This window comes from Cibotium barometz, chromosome 63 (assembly GCF_041138505.1).
Source record: "Cibotium barometz isolate CiBa-2024 chromosome 63, ASM4113850v1, whole genome shotgun sequence".
Classification (NCBI taxonomy): domain Eukaryota; kingdom Viridiplantae; phylum Streptophyta; class Polypodiopsida; order Cyatheales; family Cibotiaceae; genus Cibotium; species Cibotium barometz.
In genome coordinates, this window is record NC_141108.1 from 25,011,667 (window position 1) to 25,035,143 (window position 23,477).

The 23,477-nt window shown below is 44.0% G+C and overlaps 1 protein-coding gene and 1 pseudogene across 10 annotated transcripts in view; one reads left to right on the plus strand and one right to left on the minus strand.

The window, feature by feature from the left end:
* Positions 1 to 23,477, minus strand: part of LOC147603872 (mRNA export factor GLE1-like) — a 97,858-nt gene that overhangs the window by 44,107 nt on the left and 30,274 nt on the right. For all 10 annotated transcript variants that reach the window (XR_015265550.1, XR_015265549.1, XR_015265551.1 and 7 more), the window contains 3 exons: positions 11,808 to 11,970; positions 10,963 to 11,158; positions 7,499 to 7,614 (listed from right to left, as the gene is read on the minus strand). Coding sequence is in view for 7 of the 10 variants with exons in the window: in XM_086796135.1 (XP_086652261.1) it covers positions 7,499 to 7,614; positions 10,963 to 11,158; positions 11,808 to 11,970 (475 nt within the window). In the remaining 3 variants the exon portion in view is untranslated. The remainder of the gene's footprint in view (positions 1 to 7,498; positions 7,615 to 10,962; positions 11,159 to 11,807; positions 11,971 to 23,477) is intronic.
* Positions 14,681 to 23,269, plus strand: LOC147603873 (uncharacterized; annotated as a pseudogene).

Below are 23,477 nucleotides of genomic sequence, written 5' to 3' on the forward strand. Positions count from 1 at the left end.
ATGATATATATATGTATATGTATATATATATGTATATGTATATGTGTATATGTATATGTATATGTATATGTATATATGTATATGATATATATATGTATATGTATATGTATATGTATATGTATATGTATATATGTATATGTATATGTATATGCATACATACATACATACATACATACATACATATATATATATATATTGTGCGCTTTTGCCGCACAGGTCGTAGCTGGGGACTTGCCGGACACCGTATGCGAGCCACGAATGGCTGCAAGCATACAACCAGGGAAGGAAGCTCAAACAGAATGCAAAGGGTGTGTCACTCACCGCTCAACTGCCGCCTTGAAGGATTCCCGCGTCGCAGCAGTGAAGAAGGAGCCGCCATCGCCGCTCTACCGCCTCTCCGCCGCCGTGCCGCTACACAGTGCTCGATCGCTCTCTCACACACTCTCTCTCTCTCTCTCTCTCTCTCTCTCTCACACACGCAGGAGAGGGAAACCAAAGAGATAAGGCAAGAGCACTCTTGTATTCACAACACATGAGAATGAGGATTTTAGGGTTACATTTGACTCTTGTAGGTGACTTGGCCGTTCACACTTGGACGCCCATACAGGCCGGCCGACCCTAACCCTTATCCTACTGATATTCAAGGTGCGCCTCTCATCGGCGATCACCCAATCCCTTCATCCTTAACATATGGTGCCGACAAGCCCGGCCCATGACTCAGAATATTTAAATTAATGACGTAAAACATAGTACGTCTCAATGTCCGTCATAGGTTAACATATATATACATACATACATACATACATACATACATATATATATATATATATATATATATATATATATATATATATATATACATACACACACACACACACACATGCATGCATGCATGTATGTATGTATGTATATGCATATACACATATAGATATACGTACACACACACACACACACACACACACACACACACACACACACACACATACATACATACATACATACATACATATATATATATATATATATATATATATATATATATATATATATATATATATATATATATAGATAGATATATATATATATATACCTCAAGTACTGAACATATATATACATGCATATGTATATACATGCATATGTATATACATGCATATGTATATACATATGCATGTATATATACATGCATATGTATATACATATATACCTCAAGTACTGAACAAATTGTAAAAAATGCTACAAAACAAGGATAAGAATGTCATAGATTCGGATAGTTGGCAAACCCTAGACCCCAAGAAGGATAAATACTCGAACAGGACGCATTATTGCTGCAAATAGATGAAGCAAAGGCTTTTGATATAGTTCACTAGGATTTCATAGCTACAGAGATGACAAAACTTGGTTTTGGTCCTAAAATGCAACAAATTATTTACTAGCTTTATCAAGACAAAACACCGCGTTGTATATTGAGCAAAGGATTGTCATGTCTTTGGATATTGGGTAAATTGGTTGGGCAGGGTTGCCCTTTGAGTTCTTTACTATATGCAATCGCCACTCATCCTTTGCTTCTATATATGGCATGTAAGTTTAGACGAGATATCCACTTCAAGGAAGGGGATTGGGTCTCTCAGTGCATCATGAAACAAAGATTGAAACAAGTGGTCAAACATTGTCCCAAGCTTTCATTCCATAGTTTTGGCCCTTTTCCAATAGTCAAAAAGTTAAGTGATGTCTCCATGAAGTTAAAGTTGCCTACCAGTTGGACAATGCATGATGTTTTCCATGTTTCTTGGCTAAAACCATATGTTGGTCCATGAAGTTAAAGTTGCCTACCAGTTGGACAATGCATGATGTTTTCCATGTTTCTTGGCTAAAACCATATGTTGGTCCAGAAGTGTTTGATGTTTCAAATGAACAGCAGCCAGACGTGCTAGACAAAGCAGAAAATATTGAGCCCGAGCAGATCCTTCTTCATCGATGGAAGCATGGTTCCGGTCGACAGATACGCCAGTTCTATACGAAATTCCCAGATCGAGGCACCCACGAAGCCGTATGGCTAGACGAGGAGTTCTTCCACGAGTACCCCCAGTTATTGGCGGACTACTTGGAAGCCATGAACCTGCCACCAAGCTAAGCAAGAGGGAATGTCACATGCACTCTGCACTCAGTGCATGGTGACAAATTGGCTCATCATCAGCAGTGCAACAGTTGTACAGTATTAGAACCCCGTAGGATGATATTTGTCGTACGCCGTAACCCCATTGTACATCCTCAATCCAGGATAAGTCACGCACGAGCTACGTAGGTCATTCCTCAACCTTAGCGGGTCAGTCAGTCAGTCAAGTCCCTTAACCCACTTGGAGAGAATCATTCATGCATGTAGAGTCAGTAGAAGCCTTAGGGTTTGCATCAGAAAGCACTCTGCATTCTGCATAATATGCATTCATATGCCTATGCATCATTTAGAACATCCCAGAAGCCTTAGGGAATTTACTAGGATTTATATGGTATTTTTCCCATATTTTATAGTATTTATTTAGCATTTATTGTCATTTATAAATATAAACTTTATTAAATGACCAGCCAACTTGACCAACCTCTAGTCAGCATAAATAGGCTTGCATAGGGCTTAGTTTCTCATTCAGTCTTCAGTGTGCTTGCCTTCAGCACTAGACTAGTCTCATCCAGCCCTTGGAGTGCTTGAGTTTGCTTTAGCCAACCTTGGTTCTCCAACGCATGCAATTCAGCAGTCCCTACAGCCATAAGCGCATCAGATCAGCCCCAAATCAGCATAAACACCTGCGTTTTCTGCATGTGAATCAGCCACATACAGTTCAGTCCCTGGCAGCCTGCGTTTACAGATCTTCAGCCCCTTCAGGTCAGCGTTTCTGTCCAGCAGCAGCCCAATAGCATTGCGTTTCAGTTCAGCATCAGCCAGAAACCTGCCCTACAGCCCTGCGTTTGCAGATTTCCAGCAATCCTTCCATGCATTTTCAGTCCTACAGCAGTTTACATCACTATTCAGTCTTCAGTACATCATCCAGGCATACACCAGCCCTCTGGTGAAGGTAACACAGCATTCATAAGCATTTACAGCATTCTAACATAGCTTAAAATAGTCCATCTCCTTTTCTCAGCCTCACGTGTGCAGCCCTTCCTCATGCCCTTGGGAAGAGTGCATAGGCTCGAGTATCGAGGTGTTTCTACAGCCGTGTACAGTTCAGCCAAGCTTCCGATCCTCCGAGATCTTGCGTTTGGCTTATCTACAGTCCACAGTCATTCTCTCTAAAGAAATAAAGCAAATACTATCTCGTTATCCGGATAGGGGGCCCTTCAGTGGGTAATTCGGGACCCAATCTGGTGTACAGTTCTCATATCTCTTTAAAGTTTGAAGTATTAAAGTGGATTGCTAAACTCACGAAACTCAGGATACAGAAGACGGTGTGAGCATTTGTGTGACAGGATCTTCCAATACAAAGACTTCCACACTTTTGGTCTGTGGACAAGACCAAAGAAGATGCATCACTCTTTCCTTTATGCAAGGGCGAGATGGACATTTCGGTGCAACCATGTGACTTTTTTCAAGAAGTTCTCCAACTGGGAGCACTCCCAACAAGCATCGCCATAAAAACAATCTACATTTGAGTGGCAATTTACCATGCCAAATTTTCTTCGTGTTTTGTTCCCACCAATGAGTTGTCTCAGTAAGAGCAAACTCTTATTAACTCAATCGTCAAACCAAGGCGTAGGAATAATCAACCTGTAGCTTCCCATTGAGCATGCATTGCACAATAATCAGTCTGCCATTTGGATCATATAAGCCATTGCAGTCTGCCATTTGCTTAACCAACACAAAAACACCCAAAAAAGAACCCAAGCCATCATAATATATACAATAACCACCAAAGAAACTTGTCTTGCCAGCAAATTCATGCTGGTTATGTTCTTGAAAAAACATGATGTTAGGATGCATCTTATGTACATATTCCGAAACAAGTCTCCTTTTGTCGAAAGAACACAAACCCTGTACATTATATGATACACATTTTATAGGTGCATTCATCATCATGAAGAGGAGAAAAAAGACAGTTAAGTAACCATCATATCTATATCACCCTGCAAAGCCCAAATGCCGCCTTTCACAACATTAGACCAGAGCATACCAGCATCTATCTCGGCACAAGTAGATGCAAAACCAGAAGATGAAGCACGAGTCTGTGTAGAGGAAGGATCAGACAAATGACAGAGTTGTAATGACATGGCCGTATAATCTTTTTGGCATTAGGGGTTTGCCAGCCGTCTTTATCCAAAGCAGGTCTATGCACATCTATGGTAGCTTTGTCCTTAGAAGACATGTTTTTTTGTTTTTTTTTTGCATTGTGCTTGTTGGAGTGCTAATTGTGACTGCCCAACGCCTTTTCCTCTAGTCTGTATAACAATCATAGGTCCTGTTTGACATATCTTAGATGGAGGGGCATTATCATTAACCAAAGCTGTCGGCAACAAGGAATCAACAAGCGGGTGTAATTTGAGGGTGGGGCAATCATTTGCAGAGTGTCCAAATTTATGACAACGAAAACAAGCTCCTATAAACGCACCCCATTTGAACTCAAAACATTTTTCACCCATATGCACATCATCAACTTCGATACTTATCGATTCAGCGGTTGGTTTATCCATGTCCCACAAAGCGCGGAACTTATTACGATTACCCATGACATTGGGAGGGCATAAAACCGTGCCAAGGCTTTGTCCCAAATATGGAAGAGCATCATGGAAAATCACAAGGAAGCCAACAACTTCCACCCAAACCGGACAACAATGCCACACAAGCGCTTGATAGTCACTAGTAGGGGTCCAAGGTAGCACATGGACCATCTGCTGACCATAGAACAAAGGAGACTTTTGAAATAATTGCTGCTTGAAGTCAAGCTGCTTGAGCACCACTTCGTAAAAACCATGGGCTGCATAGTAAACACTTTCTACATGTAAACTTGCAAGCATTGCGTTCAACCACCACTGTCCAACATCCTCTGCAGAGGACATCCGGCCAAGAAAGAAGAGAATCATAGCCTGTTCGGAGAACTTTTTTTCTTTGGGGAGAATTGCAAATTTTGGCTTCTCCCATTTTAAATCCTGATGCAACACATCATAAAGAAACTGCACCGCAGGATCTGCATGTCTTCGCTTTTAGAATCCGCGACACAAATTTTTCATGCCTTCTTTCATAGTCGAGTACCTGTTGTTGCTGTCTCATGGTGTTGATAGAAAAATCAGCAGCACCCATAACTGAAGGAGAGCACTTGGAGAAGATGCTCACAAGAGAAAGAGATGAAGACGAAGGTCTATGAACAAACACCTCACAGAAAACACAAACATTACAATAAACTCTCACCGATACCACACACAAACGCACACACACAAGGCAGCCAAGAAGCTGAAGGGGAAGCAAAGATGGAAGCTATGAAATAGGAGGCAATAAGTAGCAGCAAGAAAGGAGCAAAGCAACGAGCGTCCTAAAGTATGAGTTCATATGCTTGCCGAAAATGCATGGAGAGCTTAATATTCTGAGTATCCATTATTATTTTCTCGCACACAAGGCCACTCTGCTTCCAACTTTTACTGCACAGCACAACAGCCCTAGACACTTATGATTGCAGCTCTTTGCTTTGATGCGAATACAGATGCATTTAGCAAATGGCAGCTAACTCGCTGGGAAATTTCATTTGGCTACAGGGAGGGCATAATTGCTCGATGCCCTTACGTCTCTCGTCTTTTTGCAGACTAGAAGCTTGTTCTACAACATATTCAGTGGTCAGGTAGACCTTCTGATATTGGCAATACTTTGAGAAAGCTGCATTGAAAAGAATTTGGAAGAGTGGATTGCCCCACAAGCAACAACTGTTTCTATGGAGATGTGTGGTTGGGGTATTCCCCGTGGGAACTCTTTTGTCATGGAGGCATATTGTGACTGCGTCTTGAAAGCGGTGCTCCCATCCTGGAGAGATAGTGCCTTATCTTCTTTGGTATTGCTTACACTCTCGAGGTATCTTGATGACTTGTCCAAACACCTCCACCCTCATTTTCCTAAGAGGCGTTTCAGGCGAATGTTTTGGCTTTTTGGTTGTCTTATCTTCTTTGGTATTGCTTACACTCTCGAGGTATCTTGATGACTTGTCCAAACACCTCCACCCTCATTTTCCTAAGAGGCGTTTCGGGCGAATGTTTTGTCTTCCTCCTCCACTACTAGCTTATACAGACTTCCTTGATTGGATTAGATTTTGGGCATTGTGGACTATCTATCATGGTCAAAATCAGCAGCTTCTCTTCTCTCAACATTCGTTTCAGCTCTTTGCTTACTTCCGGAGAGCCTTTTTTACATCCCTATGAGATTCTCATGAACTCGGAGACCTTTCCCTTCAGCAACTGGAAGTGTTTTCCCATTGTTTCTGAACCAAGTAGAAGCTGCCCCATTGTGGGACAACTATGAATGTACATTGTTTCTTCTAATGAGATAGTGGTTTCACTAAAAAATTAAAATAAAATGTGTGTGTGTGTGCATATATGCATTCATAAATACATACATATGTCTTTTTGGAACGCAACAAGGTTGTTCTAATGGACTAACCATTCCCAAGCTTTTGAGAACCACAGTATTCTTGGGAAGAAATCCTCGTATTTACATATATGCATGTGGATAGAGCTTAAGGAGAACCAAGGTTTCTTTCATTTACAAGCAAACTTGTGATTGTGACATGGACACATTTAATTGATTTCTCTTTTAATTGTACTAAAAATCTAATGGTCTGTTGACTAGTCACAACCTTGTATCCACAAATAGTCATTGATAATGAAAGATACTCATGGAAAAGGGGAGGGAGCAGGTGGAGGGGGGACTCATTCACAATCGCAGCTTGGTTGTGGCTTTGGTGTTGTGGTATTTTATTGTGCTCAAGTATGTGTTTAATTAAGTTAACAGTTAATCGCTCCAAGACACTCTCCTACGTAATCCATCGACGTGTTCCATTTCTTTTTGCATCGAGAGGTAGGTGATGAGAGAAACAAATGTGACCTTGCACATCACCAACCCGAGTTTTCTGAAATGATTGAATTTTCAATGAGAAATTTCCCAAACCTAGTGAAGCAATGTGATCTTCGATGCTGGATTTGGGAAAGGCTTTAATATATGTATATGTGCATGTGTGTGTGTGTGTGTGTGTGTGAAAGAAAGAAAGAAAGAAAGAAAGTTTGCCACAGCCATTGTGGGAACCGAATCCTCATGATTTTCATAGTATATTTAATAAGTGTTCCTTTGCAACAAAGTATCACATAGTTGTGTCCTTATTTTCAAGGGTATCAAAAAATTTCATATGTTAAGGCTAGCCCCAAAACAGTTTTTTGTTACTGAGGATGACATATAACAGAAGAAAGAGAAAAACACACACACACACACTCAGATTAAATTCAAAAACCAATTATTATAAGGAGCTCTTCAGACTACCTTCTTTATGTTTGCATTCATTTGTACAGACTGAGATAGCTCCAGCAATGCCGCCAGCTTCATACTCCTTGCATACTCAAGATTTGCAGCTGTTTCAGATACTTTTGGCTTTGGATCTGTTAGAAATCAGGCATCCAGAGAACACCAAGAAGTTCAATAAAAAATGCATTCAGCAGTACTTGTTCCCTTATCTTCTTTTGCAGCATCGAGAAAAGAGCCCAAAAAGATTCAAAACAGAAAGGATAACATATTCAACTCTCAAAAGATATGTGTGAATGCACTCAACTAGCTTTAAATACAGCTCAATCCTATCCCTAGATTATTGTTTGATCATGCTGTGGGACAAAAACATGGAGTCTTAACCATCTCCAAAATAATAATAATAATAAGGTGTTAAACCAAAAGTGATACGATGCAGTGGGACAAATGAAACAAGTCAAGACCTTTGTCACCAACTAAATCAAAACATATCCTTGAGGCTGTGGTGTGGACAACACTATGGATGGCATAGGTGTACGGCCAATCATGGTTCTTGGATCAAAGTTCAGTGTGTGTGACTAGATCAGGAGATGGATATTGCGCCAGAGACCATAATGTATGGCTAGATGGCTCCATTGTGTATGTGGATTGGAGTTACTACATTAGGAGATGGCCCTTGCACCATAGACCATAATGTACAGCTAGGCCAAGAGAGAGCTTGATCATAACTTGCATTGTGCAATTGAATCAAGGTATGGACATGATTGTGGCTGTCTGGTCCACAGCAACCAAGTCATGAGATCGACTTCCTTTTTTAGAACTGGTACAAAGCACTAGAGGATGGGGATATTGCTTTGATAGATTCCTTTCTATGGTTTATTGTTACGCTTTTTGATGCCTGGTGATAGTATATATATCCCACACACACACACACATAAGAGCATACGTTCATACAAAGGTCTGTGTACTGCGTTTCTATCAGAGCTCCGGAGATGCAGGGCACACTCAGCCATAATGAAGCCTAGCACTAAGGGATCATAACAAATAGAAAGAATTATTACAACAACAAAAAGGTAGTTGATAGGGCATATGCACCACTAAATATAGAAAGAATTAACACAATATCAACTGGCCGCAACTTGGACGAAAACTTCACAATGTGAAATTTGCATGTCCGCTAATACAGCATAAAGATATAATGTTTGGTTTCATGCATATAATAGTGCTTTTTCTTGCATTCTTTAGCTATGAGCCCTTTCTTGTTACAGTAAAAGCATTTAACCTTTTTCTTCTAATTTGAAGAGTTAGAATCCTTACCCTTCTTCTTTACGTTAGCGAAGAAAGCTTGGTCACCAACACTGCGACTCTGCATCCGCATCTCCTCATCCCGAAGTAATGAGTTGAACTCCTCAAATGTGAGGAGTAGGGCTGACACCAACATTCAAAGATGTAACAAAACTATCATACTTAGGCAGCAATACCCTGAGACAATGGCAAGCGAGATCCGGAGAGGGCACACTCATGCCGATTGCAATCATCTGGTCACGGAAATCTTTGATTCTAGTGAGAAACACCTCCACCGTTTCACATTCATTCAGCTTCTCTTGTTGAAGTTGATTTTTGAGATTCTGAATCCTTCAGGGATTTGTGGTCTCATACTGGCTCTACAACAAAGCCCATGCTTCTCCAGCTGTGGAGACATGCTAACCATGGTTAGCACACTATCTTCCACCCCTGATGGCGCACGTGAACATCAACACCAATGACAGTGTCTCGGAGCTCATAGGAAGAAAGCTTGAACTTCCAGAGAGATTAAATGAACCCACCGAGTGTTTTGGCAGTGAAGCAAAGGGTGTATGGGAAGCTGTCTTGGAGGGATTTGTCGTGTAGAATAGAAATGTCTTGTGATAGCTGAGAGTGATAATGAGGGATCGAGGTCGGTTGTGTGGTGGTATAAGTGATCATAATACACTAAGTCCAGGTCATGGTGAAAGTGAATGCAAGTGAAAGTGGATGTGGAGGGGTCTGGACTGTGTCCAACAGGGGGGCAAGATATGGTGAAGGCTAGGTGTGTGTGATCAGCCCTCATGGGTGGTGGTGGGATGGTGATGTCCCGGATATGTCACATAAGAGCAGGAGAATCCATCAAGTAATCCACGGTGCTAGAGCCACCCTTGTGGGGGAAGCAGGTCAGGCTACCTTAGGTGGGCCAAAGGAGCATCCCGTTGTAGATCAACAGCTCGTGCATGGCTTCCACATCCAAGAAACTCTTGCCATTGCTAGTGATGTCACCAGTGTCCTGTCATGACTGCTGTAGCCCTAGTTCCATAGGGTCTATGTCTGCAAGCATAACTGAGTCTGCATGAAAGTCATACATATGCACATGCATCTCGGCTGTCCATGCATTGAAGTCGCCCAACAGGAATATATCTTCCTATTGGGCCGAACTCTACAATATCTGCAAGTAAAGGGGCATATGCCGACTGTGCATCCTGCAGAAAATCCCGTGCATATACAGACGTCTCTGGTGAGAAATAACATACTGCAATGTGTCATATCTGAGAGCCTGGCTGGGCTATTGCATCCACATGAAATGGGCCTCCTCATCCCACCTGGACCACTGTGAGCACTCTGCATAGGTGAGGCCTGAACCGGCACACCACTCCTCCTGACCGCCGCACTCCCCAGTGGTGTGTGTCTGCCCTCTATACGCTGACTCCCATACAGAAATGCAAATTACAACATAACAAGAAAGAAAACAACAACAAAAAAGATGCGGAAAAAGAAAATGGTAAGAAAGCTGAAATCAGCCTACCCAGACTCTGCCCACATTGAAGGTGCAGTGTGCAAAACTTTTGAGATGCAAGGGCTGCACAGGCATTTTAACTTCAAGGGTGTATGGGCTATACAGCCACTTGCCCGAATGGCAGATCATTCCCTACCATACGCTGGGCGGGAGGTGCGTGAAAAGCTGCACACAAGTTTTCCCCAACCTTCTAACCAAACCCAACAAAAAATTACTCGTAGCTTTGCGAGCTGGAACTGACATGTTTCTGCTCCCGAATGCTAATCAGGCAGCATGGAAAATGCTTTTCCTGAAATGATTCAGGCTGTTAAACAGTCAGCCCTTTCTTGACCCTAGAAGGTGTTTCTCCATCAAAAGAGTACCACTTCTGTTGTCTCCCATGACAATGGCTCAGACATGACCACAGGATGCATCCACATCCACAGGACTACTACAAGACTGAAGGCTTCTAGCCTGCAGGGCAAAAGGTGAAAGGATTGCCACAAATGCTCCTGAATGATCACTAATCTTTAAATAAATAACTTCTAAGAAGAATTTTCAATATGAAACAAGCAGAAAACGATCAATGAAAGACAAATACACCGGGAACCTTGAGAAATATTGCTATAAAACAAACACTGGGACTAGGAAAATACAGACGACCTGAGATTTGATGCCATCAAAAAAAGAGTCAGCAGACCTGATGTAATTCTTGCATCAGAAGTGGCAGCTAAAGAGGACTTCTCAGTTCTAGCTTGCTCCTGAACAGCCCGTTCCATTGATGCCTTGGCTAGCCTTTCCGCTTCAGCCCGCTGCAGTGCTGCAGCAGCTGCAGCCTCTGCCTGTCGCTTTTTTTCGGTCTCAGCAGCCAGTTTCGCATCCGCTTTTCTCTTTGCCTATGCAAAACCAAAATCCATGCCAAACATACTTGAATCGGCTCGGGAAAACAAAAAGTAAAGAGATCATTTGTTGAGATCCAAAATAGCTCTTAGGCAGCACATAGCTATGGGTTGCATGTGCCAACAAAAAGGGCTGTACCACATCAAGGCAAAGCAGCACAAGCAATGAGAAGCAGTGAGAACCCCATGAAGTCAAAAAGCATGTAATCCCAAAGATTTGAACAATTAAACAAACTAACAATTAAAATAACACATTCATCAAAAAACCTGGTGAAGTGTGTGGCAGGAAGTCTCCCTCCCTCAATCCGTCCCTTCAACCCCACCTCATTTCTTTTTCTAGTTACTCTCTAGTATGGACTTGTCATAGTGAGGGCCCCATGATTTCAAAAAATACCACCACCCCAAAGAATTGAGCAATTAAACAATTGTTTTTATAAAACAACACAATATAACACAGTTGAATGATTAGTCATATTATAGGAAATTGTCACAACAGAAAATTAGGGCAAATATCAGACCATAAAAGTCATATTATAGGAAATTGTCACAACAGAAAATTAGGGCAAATATCAGACCATAAAAGCTATCTTTGGTTGAGAAACTATCCAATTACTTCACAATTTATACATAGGTATAGAAAATCAACCTCAGCTTCAGCCTTCAATTTTTCTTGGCGTTCTCTTTCTTCTCGAGCCGAAACTTCTCTTCTCCTAGCCTCCGCTTCTCTTCTAATTTTTCGCTCTTCCACTTGAGAGCGTTGCTCATGTTCACGTTGTAGAGCAGACAGATGTGTGTCGCGTTCTTCAGCGCTGCAACTCCACAAATTTTCTAGTAAGGAATTGCACAGATTTTGGACTTCAGAAGACAAGCAGCTAAGAGTGTTTTTCAAAAAATAGCTTGTACCAGATACACAAAGCATTCCTCGTATACTACTTGCTCTTTTTTACTCTAAAATTGCAGTGAAAAAAATGCGCACATTATTCTAAAGTTTGAACTTTCCAAGGGTGTAATCAGCTGCCAATGCTCTCCTTAAATGCATAGAGTAAAGTTCCTGAATCTACCACTGCTAATGTTGAATGTATAAACTGCACCCTCGTGGTCCCCTCCTTGCTAGAAACAGGCTCAGCTTTGTTCCTGTCACCAGGTACTGACAGACCCACGAAGCCCAAGCGACTCTCACCCCCCTCCCCGCCCCCCCCCCCCAAAAGGGCTCCAAGAATATGCATGTAAAGCACCAAAAGGTTTTACCTTGTTCAGAGTGATTGATCAGATGATCGGCCATTTATTTGAAACAGGTCAATGCTTCCTTCAATAATTTTAAAAATACACTTAGCAAGACCATCAATCTCAAAAGTTGCAGACCAAGTACCATCTAGGTCTAGGATCTAGTTAAGTCATGTGCAAGCCCTGCACAGTCATATATAACCCAAGTGCAAGCTGTAATGTATAGGGGTTCCACCCACCTAGTAGGCCCATGCCCAGGATACCATTTAAGTCATTTAAAAATTTTAGAGTCTACCTATGCAAAAAACTTTTTGCATCCAAGGCCACTAGCAGGTAACGCCATGGAAGTTTGATGGAAGCATGAGCAAGGCTATTGGCAGCCTATGGGCACCCACTAGGTGCTGCTTGGCCATCCCCATCTGGATGGAGCCCAAGGCAAACAAGGGAAAAAGCAAATTAATGATTATTTTGTCCTCTTTTTCTTGGTTGGCCAGCTCATGCAGGCCGACCTGCTCATGTAGTTGGTATATATACATGCCTAAAGTCCTATCACTTTCATCTACAAATTCCTCAAGCCCAATGCATGTGCTTAAACCCTAGGCAGCCAAAATAACCATTAAACTATGGGGAAAACCGAATTTCAGGGGAATCATAAGTCACGGCAGATTTAGCCCATTCATTTGTACTCTCTCCAGAGGGTCATGCCCCAGATCTGGACAAAATCATTGCCATTCTTCACCTTCCTCTTAAATACTTCCATGGCTTAAGGGTGGTGGTCACCTTCAAGGATCACCTTCAAGGATATGCCAGTATTGGATTCTAGAAACCCTTTGATATCATGCGGTGGCTTGGCTTCGGAGGGAGGGCCCTTTAGTTAGTTCAGCTCAGCTCAGGATCACCAACTTCTTCCAGCCTCAGTTGTATGAGCAATTCCAATAGATCCCTCGGCAAGTGCCCTCTCCTGCTCAAGAGGCTCAGCTTGAGTGCTCAGGTTATCTCTTCTATATGCTTAGCCAAAATGTTGTATGCCCAAAAATCGTCCTTTCTCAAGCAGAGAAAGATACCTTTTCTTTGATACTAATGTCATAGGCGGGCATGTGAATACGGAAAACCAATGGCCCAAATCATAGCATGCATTCAACATCCATCACAACAAGAGCATGAATCAATAGATCTGTCATAGGCATCATAAACATATACATCCTAAACAAAGATTCAGGATAGAGTGCATTATGATCATTCTTGTATACTTTATAGCATGCTCCCATGTTTGTTGGGTGCATTTACCTAGCACTTAGTTTAAGTTACTAGGTTTCCAGTTTTAGTTTTCCATGATGATGATATTCCATGGATACTTGTAAGTAATCATCCTTTGTCTCATAGGCCCATTGGGCCTTTTGCAAGATCTAAATATAATTTTCTTTCTTTTCTGTCACATGCACATCTTAAGCCTGCATTAGCAGTTAATCTCACGCATCATCAGTAGTATCATCATCCTCATCACTAGTTTCAGCAGCATGTAGAGCATAACCTCAGCATGAAAAGCATAACATCAGCATGTAGAGCATTCTAGTCATGGGCAAGGCAGTCGGCCAGCAGTATAGAGCACAAAGATCAAATGCGCATTATATAGTCCAGTCAGCAGCTTGTCCATTTGGCCGACGGTAGTATGCACTGCCCGACCAGCAGCAGTCTCAACTATAAAAACGCAGGCATATCATTCATACCAGGCAGCTCTCTCTCATCGTGGTGGTCTTCAGCCCAAGATACTAGGAGGTGTGGAGTTCAGCATTCAGCAGTTCAAGCATTCAGGAATTAGCATCCAGCAGTCATCCATGAATAGTGATCATCATCATAGATCTTACAGATCTCAATTGTAACCATTGCATTTAATATAGCTGCATTGCATTTGCATTGAAACTATTTCTTATTCCTTAAGTACATCTAAAGTGCAGTTTAGTTAAGGCTAAGGTTGTGTTACAACGGTCATTTAATCCTCCCATGTCACATTGGTATCAGAGCTTCACAAGGTAACCAACCTTAGGTCATGTTCATTCCTTAAGTCATTCGATAAGCCAACATATCAGTCACTTCCCCTCAATTAAATCCAGTTCTCAAGATCTTGCAGGCCGTCCTTAGGGTTTTCCCCTTCTGCATGCATCATTAACCGATCCATTTGCATTCTTGCATAGCATATAGGGTTGCACATGGCTTGCATCAGTATCGCAGTCATCCTAGCAATCCAGTATAGTCAGTCTAACCATCTTGCATCTACAAGACATACAAGATTTACCCATGGGTTTTCTAGGGAAGAATGACATCCATCATCAAAGGAGAGAGTGGAGTTGTGGGCTTCAACTGGCATCAGAAGGGGGTTCTCTACCACATAAGAAGATGGAAGTGGCTCCAACATCGCCTAAAGAGGTACAGAGTTCAATGAACGACATTGATGGTGTCTGAAAGGATTCCACAAGCAGGTCAGGGGTATCTCAAGTCTTCCAAGCAGTGTAGTCAGCATTTGATAGGCAGTTCCCCAATGGTGTAGACTTTCGTTTAAAGATCCATCTGTACTCCAACGTTAATCTCAATCCCTGCAGAAGAAGAACTGGGTCAGAGGTTTCACTGGAGGAAGATCAGCAGAAGGAGTCAAAGTGTTGCCGGGTCAGAAGGAGTCAAATTGTTGCCGGGTGTATCACCCAGCAACAATCTCAACACAAGAGAATGTCACATGCACACCCCTTAAGGGTGCACAGTGACAGGCTGGCATCATCTTAAGCCTGCATTAGCAGTTAATCTCACGCATCATCAGTAGCATCATCAGCCTCATTACCAATTTCAGCAGATAACATCAGCATGAAAAGCATAACCTCAGCATGTAGAGCATTCTCGTCATGGGCAAGGCAGTCGGCCAGCAGTAAAGAGCACAAAGATCGAATGCGCATTATATAGTCCACTCGGCAGCTTGTCCATCGGCCAACAGCAGTATGCACTGCCCGACCAGCTATAAAAACGCAGGCATATCATTCATATCAGGCAGCTCTATCTCATCGTGGTCGTCTTCAGCCCAAGATACCAGGAGATGTGGAGTTCAACATTCAGCAGTTCAAGCACGGGGATTCCCGAGGTAGCCGACTACCCCCCGAGGGGGATGGGCGGACACTATGCACACGACTTGGATACTCACATGAGGGACCCTCCCCCCTTCCTCAAAGCTTGGAGGGCCGGGAAAGCCATGACAAAGAAGAGAGCTCTCATCATACAGTTTCGGGATGTGGAGGCCGCACCATCTTCATGAGGAAGAGGGTCATACTACGAGGCTTAGAGGGAGCTCCTATTTTCTTGGATGATGATCTCACGAGGATGCAGCTAGAGCATAGGAGAGCTTGCATGCCACCAGTTTTACACGCGAGGAGAGAAGGCAAGAAGGCCTTCTATCGAGATGGTCGGGTCATCATTGATGGCCGGGCCATGGATTAGCGGTCTGGGGCCTATGGGACACAGACCAAGCCACTGACAGAGATACACATGGCAGTATGGAACTGTAATGGTTCACTATGGGTGCAACCTGGACGATTGGAGCATGTTATGGTGGGGAGAGACATCATACTTCTGATAGAGACACATCAGAGCCCAGAGAGAGAGCTACCTCGAGTAGAGGGATTCCAGTGGGAGTCAGCATACACGAGGACCACACGCCAGGGTACCTCGAGAGAGTCGGGGGGAGTAGCAGTTCTATTCAGACGGAAGCTACAGGGGAGCCCTATGTTACTTTCCTCCATCAGGATCCTCCTATGTCATTACAGAGGACCTGCCACAGGAGGAGGAGACAGGAGCCTCGCCATACACTTGTCTGTCAGAGGAGATTATGTAATATTCTACACTAGGGGAGGTATTTCTTACGGGTGACTTCAATGCCCACACACAGAGCAGACACTGTGAGGTGTGACTATGATGACATGGAGATCCTCCACCCTGTGGATCCACAGGAGATAGGGGCTAGTCGGGCATCAGAGGACGCTGGACCAGACACAGGACATTATGGGGACCACTTACTAGAGTTGGGAGCCAGCATCATCTCGTTATTTATAAAGGGATGCTACAGTGGCCGGGAGCAGGAGGGCTGACATGCTTCCCACATGGGGGTCATACACGGACCGGAGGCACGGTGGTAGACTACATTAGGGAGTCTTTGGAGGGATCACAGCTCGTTACCTCATTCTCCATCCCACCTCGTCCTATTGGGGCAGATCATACATACTTGGCATTTTCACTAGCCAGATCACCGATATCACCAGCCCCCCCACATACCGATATCACCATACCCCACACTACCATCTACTTCACACATGACATGGCAGACATATACACTGGTAGAGTAGAGGATGGGCTCCTACTCATGGATCCCCTGGCACCTATGGATACCATTACAGCCCAGCTGGCATCACTCCTACACACGGCTGCATTACAGAGCTTCCCACATCGTGTCCACTCAGGAGAGCCTGCAAGATCTGGGACTATGCCCCAGAACAGATGGTATGATGACGAGTGCAGAGCCCTATACTCACGGCTCCGCATACAGAGAGCCTTGGGAGCCATCACAAAGCAGGAGTCGAGGAGAGAGATGAGGAGACTTACTCGCCGCAAAAGGCAGGCCTTCGCAGAGATACAGGACCTAGAGATCTTCCATTTCTTCATGAGTAGAGATAGCCCTATCTCATGGCGGCATTTCAGAGAGCCCCGGACACCAACACCCATTGCAGACCCTGGATATGCTCGATCCGAGCAACTACAAGACGGTTATGGTTGGCCACGTGTTGGCCAAACTCTATGGTGCGGTGTTGGAGCAAGAGCTTAGCTTATATGCTGAGCGAGCAGGTTTACGCTCATCAGGGCAGGCAGGCTTCAGGAGAGCTTTCTCTACCACTGACCATGTATTCACTTTGAGATGTATGATTGATCAGGCCACAGTGAGGAAGAGAAAGCTCTATTGCTGCTTTGTGGATTTCCACAAGGCATTTGACACACTACCACGAGAGAGGCTCTTTCAGCGCCTGCAGTCTCTTGGCATACCAGCAAATATGACATAAGGCATCTATGCATTATATGAGCAGGATTTTGGGCGAGTCAGATGCCCAAGAGGTATGTCCGAGACTATTGCTAGCACCATTGGTGTGAAGCAAGGATGCCCACTTTCCCCCACCCTATTTGGGTTATACATTGATGAGGTGGCTGACTTCATTACACGGGGAGACTGAGATGGAGTTGATCTAGCAGGTACCTCACTACATATTATGCTTTATGCTGATGATATTGTATTAGTGTCTGAGTCTCCAGGAGGTCTACAGCAACATCTACATACACTCGATGATTTCTACACACAAAGGGGTCTTACGGTGAACCTTGGGAAAACCAAGGTTATGGTCTTTCATACATCGAGACAGGGCAGGAGTCAGCTGACATTCACTCTCGCAGGACGCCAGGTGGAGGTGGTGACATCATACGTGTACCTAGGGGATACCTTCTCTGCACCAGCCACGCGCTTCACCATGGGTTCACCAGCCAGAGCTAGATTGACACAGGGATATGCAGCATTGGCTATGCTAGAGAGAGAGTGCCACCAGGCGCATTTTCAGGAGCCCTAGACGAAGGGGTGGCTATTTGACACATTAGTCACACAGGCACTGATGTATGGAGCAGCGGTATGGGCGCCAGGCCTTGCTACCCATTGGTGAACACAGATAGAGAGACCACAGGTCCTCATAATGGCACGCATGATACGCAGCAAACCGTCAGTACCTCATGACATTATCCGAGCAGAGTTTGTTGCGCCTCCTATGATGGTAGAGGCCATATTCCAAACTATATGCCTGCTAGACAGATTCAGAGAGATGCCACAGGACAGATTGTCATACAGATCTTTTGAGGCATCTAGACAGCTGGCTGAGGCAAGAGAAAAAGGTTCATGGTATGCACAGGTCACACATTGGTGCACCACATATCCGTCTCTCATAGTGAGAGGAACAGAGTATTGAGACAGGACCTATGGCAGCTCTATACACGAGAGACATGGATATCGCCTACACAGCCTCTTCCACCGAAGATGCTGTACTACAAAGATCACTTCATGAGTATCACTGATGATGGATTTATATAGAGGCCTAGATACATGGAGGGCTTTTTACCACACAGCTCTCGAGTAGCTATTGGTCAGCTTAGAGTCTCATCACATCGATTGACTAGCACGGCATGGGAGACGTCCAGTCAGAGTACTCACCATGGAGGACATTGAGGATATCCGCCATCGACCGATGAGAGACATCTTTGGATAGTGATGTCTATGATGCTTACCTTTGTTGCTTGAGTTTTCCTCCCAGATGTTATCCATTAGGAGCTCCTAGTACCTTACTTTTCCTCATAGTTGTTTCAGTTTCAGTTAGTTGTTTAGTTGTTTTTAGCTTTTCTTACACAGACATTGTACCAGATCCACCAATTGTTGTAACCTTTTTGGTCTCATAGGTCATTTTGGCCTTCTGAAGACGTTAATATATCATTTCATTTCTCTCTCTCTCTCTCTCTCTCTCTCTCTCTCTCTCTCTCTCTCTCTCTCTCTCCACATTATGCTATATGCTGATGACATCATTCTAGTGTCTGAGTCACAGGAGGGACTACAGCTACATCTACAAGCTTTAGATGATTTCTGTACACAGAGAGGGCTAGAACTGAACCCTTGGAAAACCAAGGTTATGATATTCCATACGTCGGGGTAGATTCGACGACAGGTGATCTTCACTCTTGCAGGAGGCCAGGTTGTGGTGGTGGACTCATATGTATACCTGGGGATTACATTTGCTAGTACAGCAAGGCGCTTCTCTATGGCACTAGCAACCAGAAACAGATTGACACGAGGATATGCTGCCCTGGCCATGCTTGAGTGACATTGCCACCAGGCACACTTTCAGGAGCCCCGCACGAAGGGGTGGCTATTCGACACTCTGGTCACGTCCGCACTGATGTCCGCAGCGGCAGTATGGGCACCCAGACTCTCGGTCTCCTCTTGGACACAGATCAAGAGACCCCAGGTTTTGATGCTCTCACGGATGATTCGCAGCAAATCATCTGTACCACATGACATTGTCACAGGAGTGTTTGCTGCACCACCCATGCTAGTAGAGCCTCTCTTCCAGGTGGTCTGCTTTATTCATCGAGTGCAAGCCATGGCTCCGGACAGATTGTCACATAGAGCTTTTGAGGCATCCAAACATTTAGCTGAGGCTGGTGACACAGGATCATGGTATGCACACATGATACAGCTATTGACCTAGCGTGGTTGGGGCATAGATCACTTACCACCTCTTTAGTATGATCTTAATGCTCCACATATGCAGCTCACACACAGTGAGAGGAAAAAAGTTATGCGACAGGACTTATTGCAGCGCTATATGAGGCGGACATGGAACACACCCCACCAGCCCCTGCCTACGAAGATGCTATACTACAGAGATTGTTTTATGAGCATCTCAGACGATGGATTTATTCAGCGGCCCGGATATATGGATGTGTACATGCCTCACAATGCCCGAGTGGCAAATGGCCAGCTCAGAGTGTCATCACACTAGCTTGGGATTGAGGCAGGTAGGGCAGCACGGATCCCCAGAGCAGAGAGGATATGCAGACTATGCCAGGAGGAGGTTGAGAGTGAGGAGCATTATGTATGCAGATGCAGAGCATATAGTGACATTAGAGAGAGATACACCACCATCTTCAATGGACATCCCTCACTCCGCCACATCATGGAATCCGCATACCAGCGTAGATTTGGCCAGTTCTTGCTAGAGACACAGCTTCATAGAGAGACACTGCTACGGACTCATACCACACGGAGAGGTGGGCGACAGCTCTAGCTCACTGATTTCTTCTAGAGATCTATCGGAGTGCCTACCCTACCCTGACACAGGAGGGGTTACACTTCAGTGCTGCGGACCTCCGAGCCAGACGGAGACCGAGAGCACCAGGCTATCAGACTCCCAATCAGAGGGAGATTACAAAGATACGAGCTCGATATCAGCACCATATCCAGGAGCGGCTAGCTCACTTACACTCACACCCGGAGATCATGCTCCAAGGGATTTTGGCCTCGCCATCACCTACGTATCGCATATTACACCCCCATTATGGTACTGGTTGGAGCTAGACAGATTTGCATTGCATTCTTGTATACCCTACGCATATAGGTTGCATACTGAGCCTTTAGCAGTAGTGCTCCATCCATCACCCCCCCCACTAGCTCAGTACTTTCATAGTTTATTTCATGTTTATTGTCCTTCTTTCCTAGACATCTAGAGGACATTGACAGTTGTACATTGATTTGTCTCATAGGTCGAGTTCGGCCTCTAGTAGACGTTAATACAGCTTTCTTTCTTTCTTTCTTTCTCTTTGTGGCCAGCACTAGAGTCAGCTATGCAGTTATATCGCAAGAGGGAGAGGGAGGTATGGAACAAGCTAGACTGCCCTCCTCCTCGTCCACATGGCCACCACCTTACCAATACATGCATGGTATTCGGAGGTAGTTGAGTGGTTTCCTGCATATGCCATACAGATGGACCATCTTCCCCCATTTTAGTAAAGCCTAGATTCCCCCTACCTCAACCTCTCACAACATGAGATCAACAAGAAAATTCGATTAGATCTACTCGGACTACACGTACATCAAATAGGGGTGTCGCCAAGAGAGATTGGTAAGAAGTGTGAGTTCTACAGAGATAACTTCCTGAGACTCTGAGGATAGATTCATGGAGATCCCGTTATATATACAAATACATATGTCACATTCTATTTGTATCGCGATTGACCAGCTCAAGGTATCCTGCAACCGCCTCATAGAAGAGACCGGAAGAGTCGAGAATATCCCACAAGAGGAGAGTATATGCAAAGCATGCACCACGCGAGCGGTAGAGGATGAGGCCCATGATGTGTTTAGTTGACGGGGGAGATTCCTCTCCCTTTTCTGAGAGGGATTCGGGCCACTCACTTGGGTGATACAGTATAAGGATCAAAGATGTTTGGACATGTACTTGATGGAGCTCATACAACAGAGGGATGTAGCATTGAGGCAACATGCTAAGAGACAGGCCCAACCCCAAAACAGAGGGATGTAGCATTGAGGCAACATGCTAAGAGACAGGCCCAACCCCAACACGACACCTCCCAAAGAGCCATCACAGATTTCTGTGTGATATACACATCCATAGTAGTGTCCACCACTCATACTAGTCTCTCCTCCAACTTCAAAGCCGACCACCCATACCCACACTTCGGCGAGTTCTTAGCAAGAGAGCCCGATCCATTCTACAAACCAAATGTTGTCGCCCCAAAGCATCAAGACCCTCCACCACACAGAGGCAAATCCGGGAGGTTCTTCGCCAACATGGCATGCTCCCATCACATAGACCTGACCCTCTTTTTTCCCTAAGATTGGTACATTTCCTTTTCAATTCTTACATGGCTTAGTATAGTCATGGTACCACACCCTTGGGGTCTTTTGTAGATGTTAATATAACTTTCTTTCTTTCTCTCTCTCTTTTGTTCTTACCATAATCAGCAATTAAATGTAGCTCTTTATATGGTACTGATTTGTGGGCGTAGGCTAATAATGGGCCAAGATAATTTTTCCCTCGTTAGGAGGTTTTTCTCCTCGAGCGTATATACGTACTCTTATGAGCCTATGTAAGTGACCTTATCATGTCCCTTTACTTGTAATTTACTCATTCTTATCAATCTACTTTTGGGTGTTGTGCTTCCATCTCTCTCTCTCTCCCTACTTGCTGCATCTATGTGTGGGTTGCTAAATTGATCTCCACTCCAACAATTGGTATCGGAACTGGTTCTCTTATCTTCTTCTCCTCAAGTTGCTCTTTTGATTGTCTCAGATTGAGCTATCCTATTAGGTGGAGAAGGTATACCCTATAGTGTGATTTTAACTACGTTAACAAAGTTTTTGCACGTTTCTGAGCATTTCAAACACGTTTCGGGACTGATTCGCATGCTGTAAGGTTTCCACAGGCATCTCGGGGAGTGTCAGTTCAAATTGTTTTTGTTTGATTCTAGGTTTCCTCTACAGCAATACTAGCCTTTGATGTGTAGAGAGGGCCATCCTCATCTTCAACATCGCATCTTCAAGCTCATCTTCAACAACATTGTCAACATTATCATCGATTTTTGCATTCTTGCTAAGTATCATTTCCACACTCTATACTCTACAATTTTTCATACACTTTGCAAGTTTCCTTTGTCATCAGTGATATAATGGTAGCAATATCAATAGCATTTAATGGGCATTGACAATACCAGCAAGTAGTTGGGATATTTGCATTCGGTGAGAGATTAGTTATTTGCAAGCTGAATGGTAGGCAGTGATGTATTTGGGATGCTTTCCACTAAGGATAAGCTTAACGGGACTAACTACCCGTTGTGGTCCTATATGATACGCAATGTATTGGTCCGTTGTACAATCTGGTACAGCCACATTCTAGTGCTCAACAAGGTGCTGAAATTCGTTGCAAATCAGCCTGCTTTGGAGATTCAGCCCATTTTACAGCCCACAGATCAGGCCTTAGATGACACTATTGTCAATGATGCATTGAATGAGAAACTAACATCCATTCAAGCGTCCAAAAGAGTGCAAGATGGTTGTTGGATATACTCCAAGATGGCAAGATCCTAGGTCCTCTCTCCCAACAGGGCACGTGCAAGTTCTCATTATGCATCTCAATGCCACCACTTTCAATGACAAGGAACCTGTTTCCTTTCAACTTTCAGGAAGATGATCAATGGATGCATGCCATGCAAGATGAGTACAACTCAATTCTCAAGAATGACACTTGGTAGTTGGCTGATTTGCCTCATGGCAAGAAAGCCTTGGTACAAAGTGGGTTTACAAGCACAAGCGTAAGGCAAATGATACAGAGTTGACCGCTATAAGGCGAGGCCTGTTGCTAAGGGTTATGCTCAGCTATGACACACCTAGGAGTATGCAGGTCATAGCTGGACATAAGATAGCAACCGACAAGCAGAGTCGGATAGCACAGAGAATACG